The sequence below is a fragment of the Schistocerca serialis genome, chromosome 7, assembly GCF_023864345.2.
Source record: "Schistocerca serialis cubense isolate TAMUIC-IGC-003099 chromosome 7, iqSchSeri2.2, whole genome shotgun sequence".
NCBI classification, from domain to species: domain Eukaryota; kingdom Metazoa; phylum Arthropoda; class Insecta; order Orthoptera; family Acrididae; genus Schistocerca; species Schistocerca serialis.
In genome coordinates, this window is record NC_064644.1 from 175,423,340 (window position 1) to 175,448,460 (window position 25,121).

General features: G+C 42.5%; 1 protein-coding gene across 1 annotated transcript in view; it reads left to right on the top strand.

Moving 5' to 3' along the window:
- Positions 1 to 25,121, top strand: part of LOC126412249 (nose resistant to fluoxetine protein 6-like) — a 385,456-nt gene that overhangs the window by 265,852 nt on the left and 94,483 nt on the right. Inside the window, exons 7-8 of the mRNA XM_050081747.1 lie at positions 4,691 to 4,872; positions 22,807 to 23,139. Of these exons, the coding sequence (XP_049937704.1) occupies positions 4,691 to 4,872; positions 22,807 to 23,139 (515 nt within the window). The remainder of the gene's footprint in view (positions 1 to 4,690; positions 4,873 to 22,806; positions 23,140 to 25,121) is intronic.

Sequence of the window (25,121 nt, forward strand, 5' to 3'; positions counted from 1 at the left end):
GTGCTCGTTTAGTTCAAAAGATTTAGTTGACCGCTCCAGTGGAACCGGATATCCGGGTTCGAGTCCCGATCCGGCACAAATTTTCACTTGTCGCAATTGAATTTGTTTCGATGGCAGATGGCGGCTAGTGTCAGAATTTCCATTTCGTCATCTATACATCTGAAAAGCTAGTAAGGGTGTTGCAGTGTAGGATGAGCTGAGAAATAATTGTTAACAAAAAATTCGATACATTTCGTTTCCGACTTAATTAGCACTGAAGTTAGCCAATAAGGCAGTAGCGGGCGAAAATCCAGGCAGACGTGTACAAATTCTTTATCTAGAACGCCTGCCCCTAGCTCCGCCGCTTCAGGCTAATGTCGGGATGGTTCCTTTGAAAGGGCACGGCCGATTTCCTTCCCCATCCTTCCCTCACCCGAGCTTGCGCTCCGTCTCTAATGGCCTCGTTGTCGACGGGACGTTAAACACTAATCTCCTCCTCCTCCTTGCTCCGCCGCAACCAATAACTAACCGAACCTGTCGCAACGGAGACTCAAGAGTGCATGTCTACTGAAGCACTGAGGTTAAAGCAGGCCAACATGGGTTTCTGCAACCCTGTCAAGTTTCACGGGATCCGTTGAACCTGCTGCACTTGACAACAGTTTGCACTGTCAAGCCATCGTGACTATGTTTGCTTAGGAGTTTCACTGCAGCTCATTTATCATAACGGTGGGAGTACAAAAATTAACAAATCAAACCTAAATAACAATGAGAAGAAATTAAGAATTGGAGTATATATATACCATTCAAGAAACAGAGCCCAAGGCCAGCAAGGGGAGGTTTCGTAAGTTTATGAGGCAGCTTCAAATATATCGAAAGGAGTGTCGCAACGCAAATTGTGTAAAAAGTTACTAAACACTCTTTCGGGAACGTATAGCATGTTACGACATGTTCGTAAATTCGACATTTTGGTGGAGGACAAAGACGCAGTGGCTGACAAGTGCATGGTAATGTGTACTAAGCAAATGGGGCCAATTATCACTTTATAGGCTTTGTACGTTTACTGCAAACGTTGATTTCGGTAGGAAAAAAACATGGCTCCGTGGATATTAAAAACAACTTTCTGGTGGTATGCAGTGCAGTGCAGAAAGCTTACTACGGAAAAAAGCTTCTTCTTCCAAACATGTACTTTTTAGATTAACGTGATATGAAAAATGAACTTCTTGTTTGCTAAAATGCATTTGGGGAATTCAGAATGAACAATTTTGGCCACTTAAAAAGAATTCAGGGAAACCTGGAAAAGGTAATTAAAATTGGTAGAACTGGGGTCATATCTACCTGATAAACACTAAGGTTACAGAAATAAGATTCCAAAAAGCTTACTTTAGTTGCCATTGCTGTATAATAGACTTCAGGTTCTTGAGTACAAAGGATCTTGAGTTTCAGATATGGTTCTACTTACTACAGAAAAAATGTATCAGAATAGAGCTAAAGACGGCTAGAATTGAGAGTAACCGGTACTACTCGAAAGAGAGTGAAGAAAAGAAATGGAAACACTGGTGGTGGAACAAGGAAAGTGAGGAAGCGGTAGAGACTCGCAGGAGAGCCTGGAAAGACTGGAGCAGCAAGAAGGACCCGGAAAAATGGTAAGTTTTCTCAGGAGCCAGAAAGGAAGCGGCCCGAACAATAAGATGGACCAGAAGACAGAAGATGAAGCAGGAACTGGACGAGATTGAGACCAACTTCAGGAAAAACAACAGCAGACACTTTTTCGGGAAATTCAAAAAGAGTCGGATTGGATACAAGGGTAGAGAACTGTTTATAAGAGATAAGAATGGGGAGCTAGCTGTCAGTGCGAAGGAGAGCTGTCGGATTTTTGCAGAGCGCTTTCACGACCTGCTGAACTGTGAACCACCTGAAGAAGAGCTGGAACTGGGGACTGACACAGAAGAGAGATAGCCACGCCCTCCAATCAGGGATGAAGTCGAACATGCCATAAGCGATCTGAAGAATAATAAGGCAATGGAGAAGATGGCATAGCAGCCGAGATGATAAAGTGGGGAGGCAACAAAGCAATAGACAACATGACCAACATAATTCACTAGATCTGCAGAACAAAGAAGTTGCCAGAAGGATGGAAGAATGCAATTGTAGTACCAATACACAAGAAGGAGGATAAGAGAGATGCAAACAACTACAGAGGAATATCGCTACTAGAGGTCGGATACAAGGTGCTGTCAAAACTATTGCTCAAGAGAGTAGAAGAACAGGTAGAAAGTACAGTTGGCGACTACCAAGCGGGATTCAGGAAGGGAAGAGGTTGTGTAGAACAGATATTTATCCTGAAGCAACTGATAGAACATATGGCCTTAAAAAACAAAAAGATAGTAATAACCTTCGTGGACTTCACAGAGGCATATGACTCCATCGACAGACAGACTCTTGTTAGGATCCTGAAGAACAGAGGACTTGATGGAACTACACAAGAACTTATTAAAAAAAATCTGACAGACACAAAAGCAAGGGTGAGATTCAGAGGAGCACTGTCACAAGAATTTGAGACCAAGACTGATGTTAAACAGGGAGATAGATTGTCACCATTCTTGTTCAGTATAGCACTGGACGAAGTGATCAGGCTGTGGAGAGTAATAAACGAGGAAATGGGAATACCAAAGACCCATGTGGGGGACAAAAAGAACAACAGGGCTCAAGTGGACTGCCTAGCCTTTGCAGATGACATAGCAATAGTAAGTGAGACGGAAGAAGACGCAACGACACAAATCGACAACTTAAGTAAGGTAGGCCAGAAAGGTGGGACTGAGGATCTCCTATAACAAGACAAAGACATTAAACACCACTGCAGACTGGGAAACACCGGAAGGCACTGTGCAAATGGTGAACAAATTTAAATACCTGGGAGAATTTATAACAGGAACGAACAGGAGCAAGTAGGGAATAACAGAGAGGATAAAGAAGATGAGGTCAGCCTTCTGCATGACGAGAGAGATATACAATAAAACGAATATATCCACAGAGGCAAAGATAAGCCACTACAAGGCAACAGTGAGGAATGCAGTACTATATGCTGCTGAGACAATGACACTAGGGACAAATGAGGTAGAACAACTAGAGAAAGAAGAGATAAAAATAGTGAGAAAAATACTAGGTTCCAAAAGAGGTGGAGAGAGGTGAATGCGAAGACCTAGTGCAGAATTGTACCGCAACATGAGAACAATATCCGGGGAAATCAGACTCAAATGGGCAAGGTTTGCTGGGCATGTAGTTAAGATGAGTATGGACAGAATGACAAAGAGAGTGTGGGAAACAACAGGGAGTACAAGGGGAAAGACAGGAACCAAGTGGGTTGTTGAACTTCGGAAGGACTGGTTGAAATTGGGGATCAAGGTCGAAGGAAAGTAAAATTGGAGGAACAAATGTACGCCGACAAATGACAGAGAAGAATACAGAAAAAGATTAGAATGTCACCAGTGGAGCCGCCAGGAGAAACGGAAACTGAAGATCTCGGAGGAAGAGCAGGAGAGAAGAAGCGAAAGAATGAAGAGGTTCTGGGAGAAGAAGTGGAAAATGGAGTCCACGAAGGGGTTACCAGTGGTCCTACAGAGGCCGTAACGCAAGAAGAAGAAGACGAAGAAGAAGAAAGAGAGTGAGGTTACAGAGAAAACTATTCATATCGAAATTAATATATAATCCCGATAGACGCCGAAAAGGAAAAAGAACAAATAAAATTCACCATTTTCTGGTCTACAATGACCTAAAATGAATATTATATTTCATTGAGCCTCATCTTGCGATACCCAGGTAAGAAAAGACATTTTATCAACTTCCGAACCTTACTCATAATGGTACAATGAAAGCGTACAGGAATCAGCGGGAGGACGGGCAGGCAAGCAAGATTCCTTTACCCTGCTTGGGTTGGGCGTAGCTTGGCTTGTATGGGAATAAAGCAGCCTGCCCGTTATGCTGATAACGTGCGGCGGCTTGCTTTCCTGGCTAACAGGCAAGTATGGGCAGGCTAAGAGCGGAATATGTACGCCTCTGCATTCAAGCGCCCTACCAGAGACGATGTCGGCCTACGTGTTCTTAGTTTGGCTTCTTAAAACGTAAAAGAGAGTGATTCAGAAGATGAACATGGGGCGGTAGTTAGGCTCAAACCCGATCGAGGCTGAGCAGTCTCGTGCGCTATTATATGCGCAAATGCTATGAGAACAACTGACACTAATTGTATCTCACGTGCCGATTGAATTTGCATGTTCAGCGGTCTGAGTGGCTAACTTTAACGCTAGGTAACTCGGAAACAGAGCAACATATAGAAATTTTTTCTTAACAGTTATTTGTCAGCACAAACTACCTACAACATCCTTACAAGGTTTTCGGTCTGTTTCTGTCCACCCCGTATAAAAGGCTACGGGGTCATGTATGGTGTCAGTTCTTTCAATCAAGGCGAATCGCTTATAGCGAAGCAATCTGAAAGAACAGACACCACGTACATAAACAAATACGTACCCCTACATTTTAGTTCCAACATCGATTGTTTCTTGATATACATAGGTGTCAAAACAATTTGGCATTATTTTGCATGTAAGGACAAAGGGCTTAAGAACATTGAGTTGCGAACGACTCGTAAAGTAATAGTGAAATATATCTCTGTAATACTGAAGATCCAAAGACAGGTAACTGGCGATTTCTGTTCCAGATAGTTCTTGGTTAGCTTTCTCGGCGCGCAAAAATTGGTGTGCCATCATGTCCACAAGTCGAGCAGGATTCACCAGCTTGCACGGTCTCAAATTCCTCAGCATGGCTTGGGTAATGATGTTCCACACCAACTCTGTGGTCGTCGACACACCGGCTGCCAACTCGAATCACACGCTTCCGTCGGTGAGTACAAACAAAGCCTATGATTTGTGGCTTTTTGGGTATGGAGCTGAAGAATCGTTCGCTGTAGAGTGGTTGCGAGAATACACAAGTCTTCTGTTCGCCGTATACCAGGCCCGTCAGCTAGTTTGCACTGGTTTGTGGAGATCTGATATGGTAATAACACCATGTCTTTCTGTATGAGATTCTAAAATTCATACAGTATGCCCACTGGAAGAAATGAGGAAATTAGTGTATATGAAAAAAAACCCGTTGTTATCTGTTTTGACTACATGCTGTCTACAACAAACTGTATAATATTCTCCATTACAACATCTTCTTTCGTAGGAATTCTGTGGTTAGTAGAAGAATAATATTTCCGAAACGGATGCTCATTCGTAGTGAAAAAATCCTGTTCTCTTTGTAAACAGTATTTGGAGATCCACTGGAACATTTAACAAGGACGTCTGATAACTGATTTATGCTGCAGACCTTAGAATGTCGAGGAACCTGTCAGCTTATGTCTTCTGAGTAATAGAGCAATGGTTGGGTTCAGTGCTTCCCTGAATCCGTCATATCACACTTATGTTTTAAACACTGGACAAAGGCACAAGTATCTCTTGTGATTGAAACTGTGTATGTCCGGATGCATAGCCTAATATCAGAAAGCGTTCAGTGGTGCTTCCAGTGGATAGAATTTGTATGCTACATTTCCTACAGTTAGGTAATTTTCCTCTTGTTGCTACTGTGAGTGGTTTCATATAAATGAAGCTACCTGATATGATATTTTGTGGCGTTCACATGTGAAAATCTTTGTGTACCTTGATTTTTACAAGAACGTAGGAAGCCTTCAAAGATGAGGAAATTCAGTGGTTTTAAGATCCTCCCTTTATAACCTCTTGCTGGATATAATTCTGATCCTTCTCTTTAGCGAACAGGCTATATAAGGAGTGAGCTCATAAACTATAATTAATAGTAGGGCCTGTTCTGTCAGTTTCAGGGAAGGTCTGTGTCAGTCGTATTTTAGCAAAGAAGTCATCAAATACGGAGCACAGATTACATTTATCTGAACGATTTCGTCTCATTAATCCAAACACACATCGTGACAGTCATTCATTTCTCGAAGATCACGTGCCGCTAATACACGGACATCCCTCTATAAAATACAAATCGCATTAGTACATTCTACCCAACAAACGCGACATAGAAGTACGGCCTGTCACCAAGAGCAAAAAGTCTCTGACACATGTACAGTGATTCAGTACCAAATAAAATTCAATACTACAGTCTGCACAGTGTTAAGTGCGAAAGCAGGGATATAGCTGAGGCAAGAAACAAATGGTGATATATTCTTAAGGTTAGGGCAGTATAGGTTCATGGTTGCAAAATCAAACAGGGGTAATGCAGAAGACGATTTAATAATGTTTGAGGAATGCGGGTAAGATACTATGAACAACATAGCAAACGCACTAAACAACAAAGGGAGACATGAAGCCGATACACACCGCCGTAAGTTTATATGCCAGCTAGCTACGCAACTAATGAAGAGAGTGGGAGAATGTATGATAAAGGAAACTATTCGTGAAGTGAATAGAGTTAAAAAGTGAACTGTGGCGGGTGATTGGAGTTAGACAATGGGAAGAGAAAGAGAAGGAAAAATTTTAGGAGAATACGGAGTGAGAGAAAGGAATGAAAGTGGGACCCGCCTGCTATAACTTTGCACAGTGCGTAATTTGATCATCAGAAAAACTTGATTTGAGAATAGTGAAATAAAGTCATATAGTTGGAAGAGGTCTGAGGGCACTGAAAGGTTTCAGGTCGATTAGACATGATGAATCACCAAAAACTGGCATCGCGAATATTGCGAAATTGGAAAGCGCGATTGATGCGCGGTTCTCAAAGAATGGATTGATAGTCACGGGCTCGTACTGTTAGCCAATCAAAAGTTTCTAATCATACTTAGAAAGTGTATTTTTTTGTGCAAACATACACTTTCATGAGAATGTCGGTGGTGTTTGTTGCAGGATTTTAGTTCGAATCGTTTACAAGGCATCGTATTTTGAAAAGTTCGCACACTGACACTTGCACAATACCTGTAGTAGCACAAAATAAAGAAACACTCAAGTGCATACACTAGTTATGTGGACTCTGACCACTAACGAGACAATTGAGCATCACAGGTTGTGTCCAAGATGACAATCAGCAGCGGCAGTACACACTTCCGTTCTGGTATGGAACGACTGATGCACATGTGCTAGCATGTCAGCGGAGATGTCCGAGCAGGCTGCAGTAATACGTCTTTCTCATATCATCGTGTGTAGTTCGTATGTCCTTGTAGACAGCATCTTTCAACTCCCCTCACAGAAAAACGGTCCACAGCCGTCAAATCCTGGGAATGGGCCAGCCAAGGTACATGTCCTCTGCGTGCACTCCAACTATTTGGAAAAACTTCGTGAGGACATTCTGTAGCACTTCGTGTATTATGGGCTGGACAGCCATCATGTTGGTATCACAGGTTCCTCCTAGTCTGCAGAGGAGAGTCTTCTAGAATCCGTGGAAGATGGTCTCTTGGGGGGCTGCAGTACTTGTGCGGGTTCAGTGTTGTGTCTATGAAAAATGGGGCTATGAACTGATGGTTCACTACCCCACTACTTTTACACTACACGGACGCTGACGTTCCATCTGAAAAAGATGGGTTGATGTCTGTTGGGATGTCTTGCCACATACACAGTACAAGAACGAACTGAGTTCTTCCTACACTCTCCGGACACGATGAGAATTCTGGCTTTTTCTACGTTGGTGACCCCAACTGCTTGGACTGTCTCACTCTAATTGACTAGCAACTCGCAAGACATTCAAGGAACACACAAGCACGCACTAAGCAAACATGACAACATTGTAGCCGTGCGGGATAGCCGCGCGGTCTATTGCGCCTAGCCACGGTTCACGCGGCTGTCCCCGTCGGAGGTTCGAGTCCTCCCTCGGGAATGAATGTATGTGTTGTCCTTAGCCTAAGTTACTTTTTGAGTTAGAGTAAAGTAGTGTGTAAGCCTAGGGACCGATGAGCTCAGCAGTTTGGTCCCATAGGAACTCACCACAAATTTCCAAATAACATTATACCTAGTAACTACGCAGGCTGAATGGCACAGGCAAGAGTCGGTGTGGAAAATTTTCAAAGTACGACACCTCGTAAACGATTCGCACTAGAATCGTGTAACAAACACCACTGAATTCCTAATTTACCCTACTTTTCACTTGTTAATGTCAACAGATATTGTTCCATTTAAAAAAGTACGTTTACACGCGTTCTGAGTATTATTACAGTCTATTGATGGGCTAACAGCACGAGCCCCTGACAACCAATGCATTCCGTGACAGCCGCACATCAGTAGCACTTTCCACTTCCGCAATATTTTCGGTGCAAGTTTTAAATGATTCACCCTGTACGATGGCAGCACAAGATTTTTAGACCAGATTTCAAATCGTAAAACGTCTCTAGGGGCAGATGTGGAATCTGCCCATAATTTATTAGTTACAAACTGCAGAATAAAAGTGAAGAAGTTGCAAAAAGAAAGGGTAAAGTGACAGAGAGATAGGTTATTGAGGGTTTCAGAGAGAGCATTATGCAGTGTTGAAGTCTATCAGAGAAAAGAAATGCAACAGAATTCGAATGGCTCACTCTGAAAGATTAAACAGTGAACGCAGCAAAGCATCACATAGGTAAATGGACGAGACCTAGTACAAACCCTTGGATAGCATAGGAATACTGAATTTAATACACGAAAGCAGAAAATATAGGAATGTAGCCAATGAAACCGACGAAAGATAATGCAGACGTCTAAGAAATGAGATTGACAGGCAGTGCAAAACGGCTAAAGTGGAATGTCTAGAGGACAAATACAAGGCTATAGAAACATTCATTGCTATAGGGTAGGACGGGTGCCGCTTACAAAAATATTAGAGCGGTATTTGGAGAATAGAGAAGCAGTTGTATCAATACCAAGTGCTCAGAAGGTATGTAAGTACGAAGCAAAGAAGAGATAACTGGAAGGTGAAAGGAGTATATAGAGCCCTTATATAGGGGAAACAAATTGAGGACAATAGTACAGATCGAGAAGCGGAAGAAGATGAAGATGAGAAGGGAGATATGATATAGCGAAAAGAATTTGACAGAGTTCTGAAAGACGTAAGTGGAAACAATCCCCCTGTAAGTGACGACATTCCTCAAAATAACTGAGATTCTTGGAAGAGTTAGCCATAATAAAACTATTCCACCTGCTGTGCAAGAAATATCAGACAGGAGAAACAACTTCACAGTTCAAGAGGAATATAATAATTCCAGTTCGAAAGAAGGCAGGTGTTGACAGGTGTGAATAATTCAGATCCACCAGTTTAATAAGACATGGTTGCAAAATACTGAATCGGTTTATTTACAGATGACTGGAAAAAGCTAATAGAAATCAACCTCAGGGAAGACCAGTTTGTGTCCAAAAGAAATGTAGGAACACATGAGACGATACTGACCCTACGTCTTACCTCAGAATATAGGTTGAAGTAAGGTAATCCTTTCTTTATAGCATTTGTATATTTGGAGAACGCTTTTGACATTGTCGACTGGAACACACTGTTTGAAATTTTGAATGTAGCAGGTATAAATACAAGATATGACAGGACTTTTACAACATATACAGAAACAAGACTCAAGTTACAAGAGTCAAAGGACATGAAAGGGTAGCAATGATTGAAAATTGAGTGAGACAGAGTTTCAGCGTATCCATAATGTTATCCAATCTGCACAATGAATAAGTAGTAAAGCGAACCAAGAAGAAATTTGGAGAGGGGACTAAAGTTCAGGGAAAAAATTAAAACTTTGAGGTTTGCAGATGACATAGTAATTCTGTCACAGAGTTCCAAATACTTGAAACAGCAGTTTAATGACTGATGTTTTAAAAGGAGATTATAAGATGAATCTCAATAAAAGTAAAGCAGTGGTAATGGAATGTAGACGACGTAAATTAAATGGTGCTAAAGGAATTATGTTACTAAATCATACACCAAAAGTAATAGTGTATTAGTAGTTGTTTGGGCTCCTGAATAATTGATGATGGTCGAAGTAGAGAGAATATAAAACCCAGCCCTGCTGTAGCAAGGAAAGAACTTCTGAAAAAGAGAAATTTTTTAACATCTGATATAAATTTCAGTGTTGGGAAGACCTTTCTGAAGATATTTATCTGCAGTGTAGAATTTTACAGCAGTGAAATGTGGACAATAAGCAGTTCAGGCAACAGGAGAATTGGGCTTTATGGGCAATGATGAAGATATTGTGGACAAATCATCATAAAACTAATGACGAGGGATTGAACAGAATTGGGAAAAAAGAAATTTGTTGCACAACTTGCCTAAAAGTGTGGCTTTGTTGATAAGACACATGCTGAGGCATAATTGGTAATGTACGGACACGCAGGAGTGTAAAAACTGTAGAGGGAGACCAAGGGATGAATCCAGTAAGCAGGTTCAACAGAAGTTACATAGAGATGAAAAGGTTTGGACAGATTATTCAGGAGAGTTCCATCAAACCAGCCTTCATACTGAAGACTACAGCAACACTTGTGAGTACACAAACATAGTGATAATAATAACTACGGATTTTAAAATAACGTAAGAGAAAACAACATTCACGAAAGTTTTCCAACACTACAGTACAGTAGCACTTTTCACCACCGAAGCGCTGTCTCCTGACATTTTGATCTAATAACGCGTTAGTAGCCGCACTGAGTGATTTCTGGTGCAGTTTTCAACTCGTCTGCTCGATGAGGGTCCAAGACAATTTATGATCTAATTAGCATAATTAATGATTAGTTAGCATAATTACATACATATCCGATAATTTATTACTCTTAGCATAATTTATTCATTGCCTTATCTGCATTACCACAATTATTATCCAGTTAGCATAATTTATTGCACAAAGTGGGGTCCAGTATGGCGAAACTCTATTAACAGTTCCCACTCCCCTACCCCTCTCCTACATGTGATGAATTATTGCATGATAGAATAGTAAGAACACACTTGGAGAATTTTTTAAACACAGTTACACTGTGACTCATTTCGCAGTTACATTCTGGAGGTGTTACTATGTTTATTTGGTGCTCCTTTTATGCAGTCAGAAAGGAAGAGGACCGTCACAAAATCACTATTATGTGAACGCTATCATGGACCTGCATCGTGTCCTTCACCTGTTGTTCACGCCTCTCCCATGTCTGCTGGCACATGCATGAATGAAGGCCGATAGTAGACCGAGCCAGGGCACAGTGCACAACACTTGCATCCCCCAGTCCACCACCCATCCTCCACAACTACCAGTAGGGCCCCTCGTCTCCGCAGAACCAATCCAGCTAGTTAAAGTCCTCCCTTAAATCCCTGCTGTTGGTGGTACTTACTTCGCCCATCTTTGCCGTGGTGACTTGTATGGGACAGCTCTTTCGATCCCTTATCCACCCCTTCTTCAACGACTAATGGAGGAGCAAGACAGCAGTCAAGCTGCAGCCATGGACAGGCCCTCTTCAGGCCCCGTCTCCCATGGTCAAAGGGGGCAGCAAGATGGCAGTACCATTAAGAGTATATCCTCTCAACTATAGTTCACTGTATAGCAATCTCCCTCAGTGTGGAATCTTCTATTTTAATCTATGGAATTAATGTAATATTACAGCTAAAATCATTAGTACTTTACCAGCTGCACCACAGCTACCACATATTTTAAGGAGTATTACAGTGCATCTTCCTGCACAAGCACCCTTATAATTAACTGTGGTGTAAGACCCATTCATGCTACAACAGTTTGATGAGGTGGGCGTATGAAATAACCAGTCACTACGACCTTTCGCTGTGGGCTAATGTAATAACATCCACAAGCAATGTGATACAATATGATACTGCAGTGCCTGTGTTGTTCAGAAGAACGGTGCAATGGTCCTTAGAACATGCATGCATGTCTCAAGGAACAGGCTCTAAGGCGATTACAGCCTTTGAGAAATACATGAAATATATTCACAGTTGCAAATATGGACAACTGTGAATATACTTCATGTAAATCAAAAGAGAGGTCTCAGTGTGGACTGATATGTGTTGTGAGTGTGAGGATACATGTGTATCCAACAGGCCAATGCAACTAACCTTGGTGCTGGTAAGTAAAGATTTAGAAATTTCTTGGAAACTATTCATGTCTATGCTGTTTATGTATGTTGAGATGTGGAACATTTGCAGTCCTGTGTAACAAACTGTAGTTGTCTCCCAGCAGTATCAGTGTATGTGGTATGAGGGCTGAATCATGCGAAAGTGGTTTGAGAGTATTTACAGTTGATTGTAATGGTAGTGTAACACATGAAGCCATACATTCATGCTACCCACCACATTTACTGTGTGCTGTTGGATGTAGGGCATTGTAGTTATGCACGGATTAATTGTGGGAAATGTAGTTCTGTGAAAATATGCGTAAAACTCCGAAAAGAATCTTCTCTGTCATATCTGGTATCCTTGCAAAGACAATGGATTTAAACCTATTCATTTAATTTCATAGCTGTAGCGATTTTTGGTCATTAACATAAAGTGGCGAGATTCTTCCAATACTGTGTACGCATTTCTCAAGTCATCATCAGTAGAAATGAAGTACTACACTCTCACATCATCATGTCTGACATAAGGCTGAAATTACGATCATGTAAGGTTATAAAACAGTCCTGAAAGTTTTACATATGCATCTGCCATGTGAACTCGACAAAAACATAGCTTTTTATCAAATAGAAGTCTCAATTCCATCAAAGGATTCTGATCATAAAAATCTTTCACAGATATCATGGAACTGTTCTTTGACTTCGTAAAATTCATCTCATTGGAAAATACTACGCGTTACACAGTGTATTCTATGTTTTATGTGTCAAACTGGAGACCAGTCAATGCTATCAGTAATATTCTTATCTTGTGTAACACAGAATTGATGCTGCAATGTTTACTGAAAAGCTATTAAGCAGTCATTCTTAGTTTTCAAGAACGGATCGTAAATCTCACCTGCTTTTGGATTTCTATACCAACGATTCTGCTTTACTCGCGATATTTCGACATCTGACTTGGAAATCCAGTGTAAACTTATAAAAAATATTAATCATCAAGTAATGATACTTTAGCCCAGGGGTAATAAATGCGTTCTTCCGTACAGTGCAAAAAGAATGTCTACACCCCTCTGAATTGTTTTTATGTCTTCCTAAACTGCAGACGGACCAGCAGCAAAGCCATCAGATACCTGCATCTGGCGATGGCATTACCTGCAAAGTGCTGGTAGAGGGTGCTGTGCAGGTGTGCAATCTAATTACCTCCAAGGCTACCTAGTGAAACAATTCAGCAGCCAACAGAGATGTTTGTTTAAGAACCAGTGGCTCACTACTGTCTGTCAGTGGACCACTTTGCTCAGCATCCAGCTCCTCTATATGGCTCCACTATGTCACATGTGATATCAGAGTTTTTGCTCTTAAATATCTCATGGAACTCTCTTAATGAGCTCTCCTCTTCTAAGAATGTCATCCTTTTTTATTACACGTATTTGCGATGTTTTTGGTGGAATGATTCGACTTATAAATAACTATAAAAGTGTTTCATTCTCAGATGTGCTTGACGCATGATTGATGCAAGTTGCAGCAGAATGGGGTGGCTACCATCATAGCTGCTGTGTCACTATTGTGTGTAGAACGCTAGGTTCAGAATATATACACACTTGCATATTTATTATTTAAATAAATACCACAACAAGAAGATCCCCTTTCCAACCATCTCCACCACCTCAGCTGTAGGGCCAGACTGTGAGCCTGAGTCACACTACTGGGGTGTTGGAATCGCAGTGGCCTTCAACTGTCAAACCATTGGAGGGTCACCACATCACCACTAGCAGTTGGAGAGTGCCAACAGAGATCCACACACAATTACTGCATGACATTTGCTGCCAATTTGATAGGTTAACACGAAGTGGAGCGTAAAGTTCCGATTCCCACCGATAGTATGCTGTTGTGATGTACTGCAACCACCCCCAGAACCCCTCTAACATTATAGATCATGTGAAAAGTTGCAAGTGTACACAGTTTTGTGACTACAAGTTAGCTATTGGGTTTCAAACTTTGAGTGACAAATGTTTAAACTGTGGCATGAGAGGGTGAGGTGTAATTGTTAAATTAAGAATTGACCACAATATTTTATGTGTGGGATTGTTGGCACCCTCAAAAACCCCAGACTCCAATTTGGTAGACTTGTTGGATTCTGGCATGGCCTGCATGGTTGTCAGATCACATATGCTAAGAATAAAATTCAAGGTGATGGAACTGGCGAATACTGGAACAACTTGCATAGTTGCCATGTAGCCTGTGTTAAGTTTAAAATGGTGGGGTGTTAAAACATAATTGATTTTCCCCACTCCTATGGTATTAAAATTCAACTACTCTAAATATAAGTTATGCCATTTGTGTTGCATAGTTTTGTAGTTATAAGTTAGCTCTTTGGTCTCAAACTTTGAGTGATAAATGTTTAAACGGTGACATCAAAGGTTTGGTGGTGTAATTGTGGTAGGATATCCACTTCTACCATCTCAGGTTCTGACGTATTAGAGGGTGTGCCAATATCCCCAGGGCCGCCATCTTGGATCACCATCTTGGATTCTAGCATGACAGAGTCTGTGCCAGTATCCCTATGTCCACAACCTTGAATTGTCATTTTGATTCTGAGAACATAGAGCCAGTGGTAGTACCCCTACATCAGCCATTTTGTATCCTGATGTCTGTCATAGAGGCTATGCAAGTGTCCCCAAGTCCATAATCTTCACTTCCAACTTCACAGATGTTGTGGTATCTCCATGTGAGCAATCTTGGAAGGACGTCTTGAATTCAGACATCACAGAGGCTGTGCTAGTATTTCCAGGAGTACTATTTTGGATCGCCATCTTAAATATTGACGTCACAGAGCCTGTGACAGGTTTGCTACGTCAACCACCTTCAGTTCTGACACTATATATGATGTGCTAGTACCTCTAGGTCTGTTGTCTTGGATTTTCAATCGATAATATTATGTCCCATATTGTATTTTTTAATTTCCCGCCATTTTACACTTACGAAAAAACCTTACCTCCACACTGACAGCAGAGGAGTGTGAAAATCGCAAGATAATTTGAATTTCCCACCAATTTTGGGATTTCCCACCATCTAATACTTAGGGAAATTAGCCTTTATCAGAGATATGTGAGATGACAGGGAAATCTGGCAACAGTGCATAACATCATAATTGATGCCATAGGGCGTGTAGGGAATTCTTGCAACAATGCTGGCTGTGCAATAACAACCACAGCAATAGTACTTTCGACCACTTGTTTACTCAACATCAGGACGAGTATAGTGCGTATTACAAACTTCTGTGAAATATCGGAGCCCTCCACACACCCCTGAAACATTAGCTAGGAGACTTAAATGTGTCGCAAAGTGGTTGGTTCATTTCTTTGTTGTATGATTAGCTAACCACTTACCTCTGCCTATTTCATTTTACTGTATGATAACGGTAACAACCGCCTTATATAAATGGGTTACTTATAAATTAACATTCGCTTGGTCATTAAGAAAGGAAGTAAACAAATAAAAATATTTTATATGCAGCCTGTACTTACAGTACTTCTCCAGATAGTCGCCATCCAAATTCAAACATTTATCTTACAGTGGCGCCAGTTTCCTTATCCTTTCATCAAAGAATGGTGTCACCTGGTGCTTCAGCCAACTGTTGGGACCTTCCTTGAGCTTATGTTAACTGTCAAGTGCTGCCTAGCAAGTCAGGCCACCGCCTTCGGAACGAGATAACCGTCGTTTGGTCGCAAACTTTGGTCTATATAGAAAAAGCTCCCAGGCAAGAAGTCACAGTTATTTTTTCATTTGATTCTCAATAAGGGGTCGCATACGGTTGTGAAGGAGAATGATACATCCAGTTATCATCCCGTCCCGTTTGTTTTTGATTTATCAACGTAGTTTTGTAAGAGCCTCACCATAAACCTATGATATCACAGTATTCTCACATGGTACTCTCATGAAATCTGTTGTCAAAATTCCTTTCTGGTCCCAAAATGAAATGTTACCGTCATTTTGCGGCTCGACAGCATCTGACTGAATTTTTCGGGATTATTGGAAGAATGGGTGTGCTTTCACTGTTCGAACTGTTCCGTAGTTCATGTCCGTGTCTCATTCCCAGTCATGATTCTGATCAGAAATTATTCCTCGTCTTCATAGTGACGCCCAAGGAATGTCAAGTACAAAGTCCTTCTTTCGTACTTTGTGATCATCGATTATATACCCATTAAAAGGCTTCTGGATAAACCGCCACATCATCTTATAAAATACTTAAACGCTAAAATAAACCGAGTTGTGTTAGACTACCCCATGACCCTGAGGTAGGCTGCTGCAGTTCGGAAGAAATGTTGGTGTATTTTAGTATTTTAAACATTTTTATGGTGTTATGGCAGTACAACCGGAATTGTTTTAACGATATAGATTCTTTCCTTGGGGACATACATATTTGTATCAATTATATATTTTCATATTTCTCGTGCAGGAAACATAGGATAACATATCCTCTCTATGATAATGCTGAAGAGAATTGGTCTTGAAATCTGAGTCACAAATCCAGAACTTTCGGCAATTGTGAACCAATGTCTCACAGTCACTATTTTGCCAGCATGTGACGTAAGTTCATTTGTCACATCTGAATGTCTTTCTTGACCAGTTCCATCACGTTCGTCTCTGCAACGAGTACTCAGTTTTCTGAATAACTCTCTCACAACACCGTCACTCTTCAGCCCATCTCCACGCACACGACACCATCGACGTCGAATGTTGACGGCATCGACTCCTTCTCCTCGCAGGAAACGAATAACAGACTGTATCTTGCATTCCTTTAACAAACCTCATTAGTATCAGCACGCTCGGCTCTGGGATGGATTGGCAGACCCAAGAGGGTAACAACATCATTGACAGTTCAAACAAATACAACACTTTATTTAATAAAACATGCAGCATAATGTGACAAGACATTAAACCACTGCAGCTTAGTGAGTCAGTAAGATTCAGGGACGAATTATCGCAAGAAAATCTTACTACTGGTCTTTGGATCATTTCTCGTAGAGGATGGAAGCTTCTACTTGAAATTAAATTATTCAGTAAGTTAATGGCATTAACAAATGTAAAAGCAAACAAAATACAGAATCTTAGAAATTTTTGTTTAAATCAGTTGCTAGTTACATTAACAACTAAAACGTTTAGCTATTAAAAAACAACTGAATGACGTAGCTTCCTAAAGCAGCCTTTACTAAAATTAACAACATTAAATAAGATGCAAAATACTAGAAAGTTCCAGCAGACTGCTTAGTTGGCCATAGCTCCATAGGAAGCCACAGCAAAGTTGCAGTCAGGTGGGATGCCGACGCAAAGCCCGGAAACTACAGTCAAGTACATGCAGCAAGGCAAGGTAACGACTCCACAGACCAAGCAGAACACAGCCGAAATCTATAAAAAAACTAAAACTAAAATTAGATTACGCAGTTACAGGCCGAGTAACACACAAAACAATACAACACTGGAAGAGGTCTCAGAGAGAGGTGTCAGCGCAAAGCGGCCAGGATCAACTGGCAAGGTCTAATCCTGCAGAAAGCCTATTAAGACTTGTCAGTAGCCACAGTAAAATTGACTTAAGTATTAATAAAAAAATTCAAAACATCATTTCATAACACGACAGGCGCTAATGGGCTTGAATAGGTGGCCTAAATATTTCGTCAACCAGCATCAAAATTATAAGTACAGCTTGGGCGAATTTTCAGGAAATTGTTTCTACTAATAGGCAACTATAATAACTTGGCGTGCAGTTAATGGCTGCTAGGTAAGGGTAAGCAGCAGACCACAAGCAGCATTCTCATATTCAGGTCTTAGTTTACTGGCATCCATGAACCCACGATATGCAATAGCAAGCCTCCAGAAGGCTTCATCTGTATACTTACGTAAAACTGCTTACACAATTAACAAGGAAAGATTTCTAAATTTCAAGACTTACAAAAACCCACAATAAGATGGCCGTTATGGGCTGTACCACAATACCAATTGAACAAGCAGAATAGTAATTAAAACTCACCTATTCTCTCGGGAATAGTACAATTTAGATTGGGGATAGACTTTGACCTGTTGTGCTAGAGCGCCTTGCCGCCAGGCACACAATAACTCCACATCATTCAGCGACCGCAAGATTCATGTAGAAGGTCAAAGTTATAATTCATTGAGATTTTTCTTCAGGTTGTCCCTCATAAACTTACACTGATGAGTCAAAACATTATGACCATCTGTTTAATAGCTTGTTTGTCCATATTTGAACGACACATGTCACTGATTTTGCATATCGGAGATCCGACAGTTTGTCGGTAGGTTTATGCAGGTATGTGGCGTTAGATGTCTACGCACAGAACATGTAATTCACGTAAATAACGGGACGCTGTTCTGCTTAGGCGGCGATGGCGTCCGACAGCGACCCAGATGAAGTTCATAGGCGAATTTGGTCTCCGAGACATCAACGTGAGTTCATTATAATGGTCCTCAAACAAATGTAGCACAGTTCTGGATCCGAGACATGCACAGTTATACTACTGAAGGATGACATCGCCGTGGAAGACATCAAGCGTTAAGAGATGAAGATGGTTCACAGCTATCAGCGTGTCTTCAATTACTACCACATGTCCCATGCAAGCACAGGAAAATGTCCCCCATAGCATAATACTGCTCCCACCAACCTTCATCCGTGGCGCGTTGCAGGTTTCGAGCCACCTTCACCTCAAGGACGGCGTTTGTGGATACGACCAGCGACCAAATGTAGCAAAAATCTAATTCTGTCAAAGATCCGACTCGTTTCCAATGATCGACAGTCGATTCCCGATGGCCCCATAGCCACTGCAATTATAATTGACGATGTCTTTGGGTCAACATGTGAGCACGTAGGGGTGGTCTGCTGTGGAGCTCCATGTTCAACAATGTACGATTAACTACTTGCTCCGAAACACTTGTGCGTGCACCAGCATTGTCATCTTTCGGCAGAGGTGCCACCGATCACCGTCTATCCTACTTTTTCAGAGCACGCAAGCAAGAGTCGTGGACGTCCAACCATTTAGCGCCTAGTGGTAGTTTTACTGTCCTTCGACGTCTTTCTGTAGATGCTCACGACAATAGCACGTGAACATTCGACCATCTTCGCCGTTTCCGAGATAGTCGTTCACAGGCCCTGTGCAATAATAATCTGCCCTCTGTCAGGGTCGCTTATCTCAATGGATATCCCCATTTGCAGCCCATATCTTCGTTAGGATGATCCATCATCCGTGTCAGCTCCGCTTACATACTTTTGTTACCGCGTCACGCGCCCGCAACGTCACCAGAGGGCATCCAACGTCGCAGTGGGCAGCGGTCATCAGTGTACTTCCAGAAACAAGGCCTGTCAGGCACAAACAGCGTATCCGACTCAGACACTGTCACGTTTCTTACATACAACTCTGCATGCAGTCCAAAACACGCACCTGAGGCAACAGGCTTACGGCTTCTCCAACTAATAGCACAACGCTCCGTGGTCACTTCCTTGACGCCTCGGTTTTTCTTCCGATCCCTTACTGCTTGGAAGCTCCCAGTCGCGCCAAAGAGGTGCACTCGCGCCAAGATGGCCTCACAGCGGGCAATCGAGAGGTCGAAGCGACCCGTATGGCTCATATCTCGCTACGGGCGGAAAGCGAAGTAACATCTACGTCTAAGTTTATACGTTACAAACCATTGTGAAGTGCATGAAAGAGGGTAAATTTCATTGTCCAGTTATTTAGGATGTTCACCATTCCATTCATGTAAGAAGTGCAGGAAAAACGATTCCTCTATTTACCTCCGTACACGTTGCATTTAATCGAACCTTGTCCTAGTGATCCCTACGGGAGCAATACTTGGAGGGTTGTAGTTCAATATATTCCTGCAGCGTCAATTAAAGCTGACTGATACATTGTGAGTAGGCTTTCTCGAGATTGTTTACGTCTGTCTTCAAGAGTCTTCCAGTTCATTTTCTTCACTTTCTCTTTAGAGAGTCTCCCATGGGTCAACCTTACCTGCGTTCATTCATACAGCCGGTCTGTGTATACTTTCAATATCCCCTTCTAGTTCAGTCTGATATGAGTCCCACACACTTCAGCAGTATTCCATAACAGGTCGCACGAGTTGCTTGTAAACAAACGTCTTTGTAGACTGATTGTATTTTCCTAGTGTTCTACCAATAAGTCGAAGTCTGCCATTTTCTTTACCTGTAACTGGGCCTACCTGATCATTTCTTTTCATATCCCTACAAAATGTTACACACAGGTACACTAATGGCCATTAAAATTGCTATGCCAAGAAGAAATGCAGATGATAAACGGGTATTCATTGGACAAATATATTATACTAGAACTGACATGTGATTACATTTTCACGCAATTTGGGTGCATAGATCCTGAGAAATCAGTGCCCAGAACAACCACCTCTGGCTGTAATAATAGCCTTGATACCCCTGGGCATTTAGTCAAACCGAGCTTTGATGGCGTGTACAGGTACAGCTGCAGCTTCAACACGATACCACAGTTCATCAAGAGTAGTGACTGGCGTATTGTGACAAACCAGTTGCTCGGCCACCATTGACCAGACCTTTTCAGTTGGCGAGAGTTCTGAGAATGTGCTGGCCAGGGCAGCAGTCGAACATATTCTGTTTCCAGAAAGGCCCGTACAGGACGTGCAACATGCGGTCGTGCATTACTCTGCTGAAATGTAGGGTTTCGCAGGGATCGAATTAAGGGCAGAGCCACGGGTCGTAACACATCTGGAATGTAACGTCCACTGTTCAAAGTGCCGTCAATGCGAACAAGAGGTGACCGAGATGTGTAACCAATGGCACCCCATACCATCACGCCGGGTGATACGCCAGTAAAACGCCGAAAAAATGACATTTTGCCATTCGTGCACCCACGTTCGTCGTTGAGTACACCATCGCAGGCGCTCCTGTCTGTGATGCAGCGTCAAGGGTAACCGCAGCCATGGTCTCCGAGCTGATAGTCCAAGCTGCTGCAAACGTCGTCGAATTGTTCGTGCAGATGATTGTTGTCTTGCAAACGTCCCCATCTGTTGACTCGGGGATCGAGACGTGGCTGCACGATCCGTTACAGTCATCAGGATAAGATGCCTGTCATCTCGACTGCTAGTGATACGAGGCCGTTGGGATCCAGTACGGCGTTCTGTATTACCCTCCTGAATCCACCGATTCCATATTCTGCTAACAGTCATTGGATCACGACCAACGCGAGCAGCAATGCCGCGATACGATAAACCGCAATCGCGATAGGCTACAATCCGACCTTTATCAACGTCGGAAACGTGATGGTACGCATTTCTCCTCCTTACACGAGGCATCACAACAACGTTTCACCAGGCAACGCCGGTCAACTGCTGTTTGTGTATGAGAAATCGGTTGGAAACTTTCCTCATGTGAGCACGTTGTAGGCGTCACCACGGGCGCCAATGTTGTGTGAATGCTCTGAAAAGCTAATCATTTGCATATCACAGCATCTTCTCCCTGTCGGTTAAATTTCGCGTCTGTAGCACTTCATCTTCGGTATGTAGCAATTTTAATGGCCAGTAGTGTATTTGTGTAAGTTGACCAATTCTAACTGTGAGTCACCGATATTATAGTCATAGAATACTACGTTTCTTTTTCTTTTTGTGAAGTGCATGGTCTTACATTTCTGTACTTTTAAGAGAAGTTGCCAATCTTTGCACATATCACGATCTGACAACATTTGGGCAGTTCCTTCAGACAATACTTCGTTATAGATAGTTGCATCATTTGCGAAAATTCTAAGGTTATAGTTAACTTTGTCCGAAAGGTTATTAATATAATTCCACGGCCTTGCCGCAATGGTAACACCAGTTCCCATCAGATCACCGAAGTTTAGCGCTGTCGGGATGGACTAGTACTTGGATGGGTGACCATCCGGTCTGCCAAGCGCTGTTGGCAAGCGGGATGCACTCAGCCCTTGTGAGGCAAACTAAGGAGCTACTTGATTGAGAAGTAGCGGCTCCGGTCCCGGAAACTGGCATACGGCCGGGAGAGCGGTGTGCTGACCACATGCCCCTCCATATCCGCATCCAGTGACGCCTATGAGCTGAGGATGACACGACGTCCGGTTGGTTCCGTTGGGCCTTGGTGGCCTGTTCGGGAGGAGTTTAGTTTAGTTTTTTATTTATATAATACATGATAAACACGAGTCCGCACACATTTCTCTGGGACACAACCGGAACTACTTCAACATCTGTCGACGACTCTCCACGCAAGATAACTTGTAGCGTCCTCCCTACCAAGAATTTCAATCGATTCAAATTGTCCCTGACACCCCATACAGTCATACTATGGATAATAAGTGTAGAGGTGGTACTGAGTGAAGTGCTTTTCAAAAATCGAGACATACTGGACTGCCTCGATCCATGGCTTTCAGTAAGTCATATGAGAAAAGTATCAGTTGAGTTTCACACTCTCGATGTTTTTAGAATTCATGCTGGCTGCCATCGAGCGGATCATTCTGTCAGTGATATTTCATTATGTCTGAGCTCAGAATAACAGCCTTCCTTTCAGATGCTTGCTTCTTACACACTGACAGAGAGCTGACTGCCGCAATGTGACATTCAAAGTTTCCAAACACACAGTGTCGTGAAGCTACAAACATTTGCTTGTTTTTAATAGCCGATTGGAGGTTAATTTATGAATATCCCTACGTGCTCACATGTTGACCCAACGACATCGTCAGTTACAAATTAGAAAGAATAAAACAGACAGGTGATGGAAGTTTTTGTTCGTGTACAGATGATGTACGACTGGACGCGCATTCCGATTGCGAACGGCGGCAACCTGGCGGTGAACACGTTCTTCGTGGCCAGCGGCCTGCTGCTGAGCTTCACCTTCCTGAGGGAGCGCGCCCGCGGCCGGCCCTTCGGCCTGCTCGGCTTCTACCTGCACCGCTACCTGCGCCTGACGCCGCCCTACGCCGCCGTGATATGGCTCTACGCGACGGTGCTGCCCCGCCTAGCCGCTGGTCCGCTGTGGCCTGAGGTGGCGGGGTCCGCCAGTTACCACTGCTCGCGCGGCTGGTGGCGCAACTTGCTCTACGTCAACAACTACCAGAGTATTCAGGACCCGGTAAGGGCTACTTAGCTCGTTTTATGCGTGAGCGCGATGCTTTTTCACAATCTAACACGATTCTGAATACTGCAAAGCCTAGCCAGATTCCGATATGGAATCCTGTCAGAAGCTAAAATCTCCTCAGAAAAATGTTTTGCAGCATCTCCGTGTATGATAGGTTGTATGAAGTTAAACTGAGCTAGCTGTAGGAATGAAAGGATAAGCGTCACGATAGTGTAAAGAGACGGCACAAGTGCGAGCAGAGCTCGCGCTCTGAGTATTCCGTACAAATTTAATTATACAGAGCGGTCCAAAACAATCTATCCACTGTTTACAAGTCCATAACTGCAAACTAACTGACGGAGTTGTCTCATCTTTGGTAATGCAATAGTTTGTAGTTCCGGAAATCGCCACACAAGTGTTGTATTGCATTGTTTTGATTTGTCAGGTGACAATCGCCACGTAGTCAGTGATTTGTTCATAGTTGCACCTAGTTACTCGAGTAAACACGGCTGGCAGAAGGTTCAAAAAATGGCTTTGAGCAATATGGGACTTAACATCTGAGGTCATCAGTCCCCTAGAACGTAGAACTACTTAAACCTAACTAACCTAAGGACATCACACACACCCATGCCCGAGGCAGGATTCGAACCCGCGACCGTTGCGGTCGCGCGGTTCCAGACTGAAGCGCCTAGAACCGCTCGGCCACACCGACGGGCGCTGGCGCATGGCTTACATTTTATGAGCTTCAGAAGCTTCAGACATCAATTTTACCTGCCATCCGAGACTTGTGTGGAGACGGAAGAGTTTACCTTCAACAAGATGGTGCCCCAGCCCACTACCAAAATCGTGTTAGGGCGTATCTCGAGGTGCTGTGGAGTATCCACCACGTTCCGCAGACCTAACTCCTCTGGACTTTTACCTGTGGGGAATACAAAGGACGTCGTTTATCGACAAAAGCCACGCACATTGGATGAACTTCGAGAATCCGTCGTACATTCATGTGCAAATATCCAACAGAACATGCTGCAGCCAGTAGTTCGTGCTGCAGTTCGGCGGCACCGTTTGTGTGTGGATGTTAATGGTGACCATTTCGAACACCTACAGTGATATCTTTAAGTTGGACTTTCACAAAAAATGAGACAACTCCGTTAATTAGTTCGCAAGTTATGGACTTTTAAACAGTGGATACATTTTTTTGGACCCCTCTGTATATATAAACAGTTCGCCTATACGTTTTGATGAATGAGTTTATTGGTATAAAAATTCGTTACATAAATGGCCATATATTTTGATTACATGGCTTTAGAGGCTTAACTTCTTTTATTCCAGGACGGGACCACAGATCTTAGCATTTGATGTAAATTTCGTAGTGGTACTTCTTTCCAGCCTTGAAAAACAGTGGTCTCAGCAGATGAACAGACAGAAGGACAACAAATGGCAAGGAAAAAAGTTATGTGATATAATTACAACTTAACAATTTGCTGATCTTTTTCCTTTACTTGTCCTGCGAACCTTACCTTTCATCAGTCTAGATCAACGAAAAGTACTCTACAGGTTTTGAAGAGTGAGTTTACGAATATCAAAATACGTGACATAAATGACCGTATTTTTTTATTGCATTCACTGAGAAACTTAAACAGTTTACACAGCCAATGGCCCTTAGAGCTTAATAGGTGAGATAAATTTCAGCTTGATACCTTTACCTATTCCTGAAAAAAGTGGTCTTAACAGACGGGCAGACAGAGCGACAACGAATTGATCCCGTAACGGTTGTGTTTTTAGCTATTGAGATAAGGACACCTGAAAAACAAAAGAAAGATCTAATACAGCTTTCTCACACCCCAATCTTTTGATAGAGAGCCGTTCAATAACCGTAAGCAAATCATCCAGACAGACAGAGAGGCGAAACTAGCTTGAACAGATGCAGAGTGGTTACTGGATTATTAATTCATACCTCAAATTTTTTCGCAACGTTTCTGGCAGCATCTCAGTTAAGC